This window comes from Sphaeroforma arctica (genome assembly GCF_001186125.1).
Source record: "Sphaeroforma arctica JP610 unplaced genomic scaffold supercont1.9671, whole genome shotgun sequence".
NCBI lineage: Eukaryota > Ichthyosporea > Ichthyophonida > Sphaeroforma > Sphaeroforma arctica.
In genome coordinates, this window is record NW_014030887.1 from 1 (window position 1) to 1,041 (window position 1,041).

The following is a 1,041-nucleotide window of genomic DNA, read 5'->3' on the forward strand; positions in this document are numbered from 1 at the left end:
ATGCATATACACATACATACACATAAGTGTGTGGGTGGGCTAATTTCCACATGCAGAGTAGTGTTACATACGCTTTGTTGTCTGTGTCTTGCGTGTGGTTCTTCTTGCTACCAGACTCTTTCATTTTGTTGAGTATGGCGTAGAGTGATCGGAAGTCGCTGTGTGGTGGTTCTTGTTTCATCAGAATCTCTGTGCGCAGTGGTACATGTGTTCATTTAAGTGGATGTGTGTTAGTCATTGGGTAGGTATAGTCAGTGGGTTTCATTGGGTAGGTATAGTCAGTTGGTTTCATTGGGTAGGTATAGTCAAATGGGTTCATTGGGTAGGTATAGTCAAATGGTTTCATTGGGAAGGTATAGTCAGTTGTTTCATTGGGTAGTTAAAGCCAATTGGTTTCAGTGGGTAGGTATAGTCAAATGGTTTCATTGGGTAGTTGAAGCCAGTTGTTTCATTGGGTATGTATAATCAGTTGGGTGCATTGGGTAGGTATAGTGTTTGCTTCCTATCTACCTCTGACCCATCTACCTACCTAGTGTGTCCTTGCTGTCGCCGTAGTACTTCTGATTGGCTTTGTCGCGAGTAATCATTTTGGTGCCCTCCAGTGACGCACCCGCAAACAGACCCTTTGACGACGAATACGTGTACACGGCGGCCAGATTCTTACTCACCGTGATGTCTGTAGGGTTAAGGGTTTTACGAAGGTTTAGGGTTTTACAAAGGTTTAAAATTGACAAAGGTTTAGGGTCTTACAAGCTTTAGGATTTATGGGTTTTAGATGTTTAGGGGTTTGTAAGGTTTATCTTGCAGGGGATTAGGGTTGTAGGGTTTTGAAGTGTAGGGTTATAGGGCCTTAAAATTTATTGTGTAGTCGTTTTAGGAGCTGCTCATATATATTTGTGTGCGTTGTTTATGTGTGTGCGTGTCTATTGTGCAGGTGTGTGTTATGTATGTGAGTGCATGTGTGCGTGCGTGTATGCATGATTGTGTGTGTATGCATATATATATATATATATAAATATATATCCATACATACATATATAT

At 41.2% G+C, this 1,041-nt stretch overlaps 1 protein-coding gene across 1 annotated transcript; it reads right to left on the reverse strand.

The window, feature by feature from the left end:
• Positions 1 to 71: 71 nt before the first annotated feature.
• Positions 72 to 676, reverse strand: SARC_17075 (hypothetical protein; the record flags this gene model as incomplete). Its single annotated transcript, XM_014288824.1, has 2 exons — positions 72 to 189; positions 530 to 676. Coding segments are annotated over 2 exons (265 nt in total), but the record flags the coding sequence as incomplete, so codon positions are not given.
• Positions 677 to 1,041: the final 365 nt, after the last annotated feature.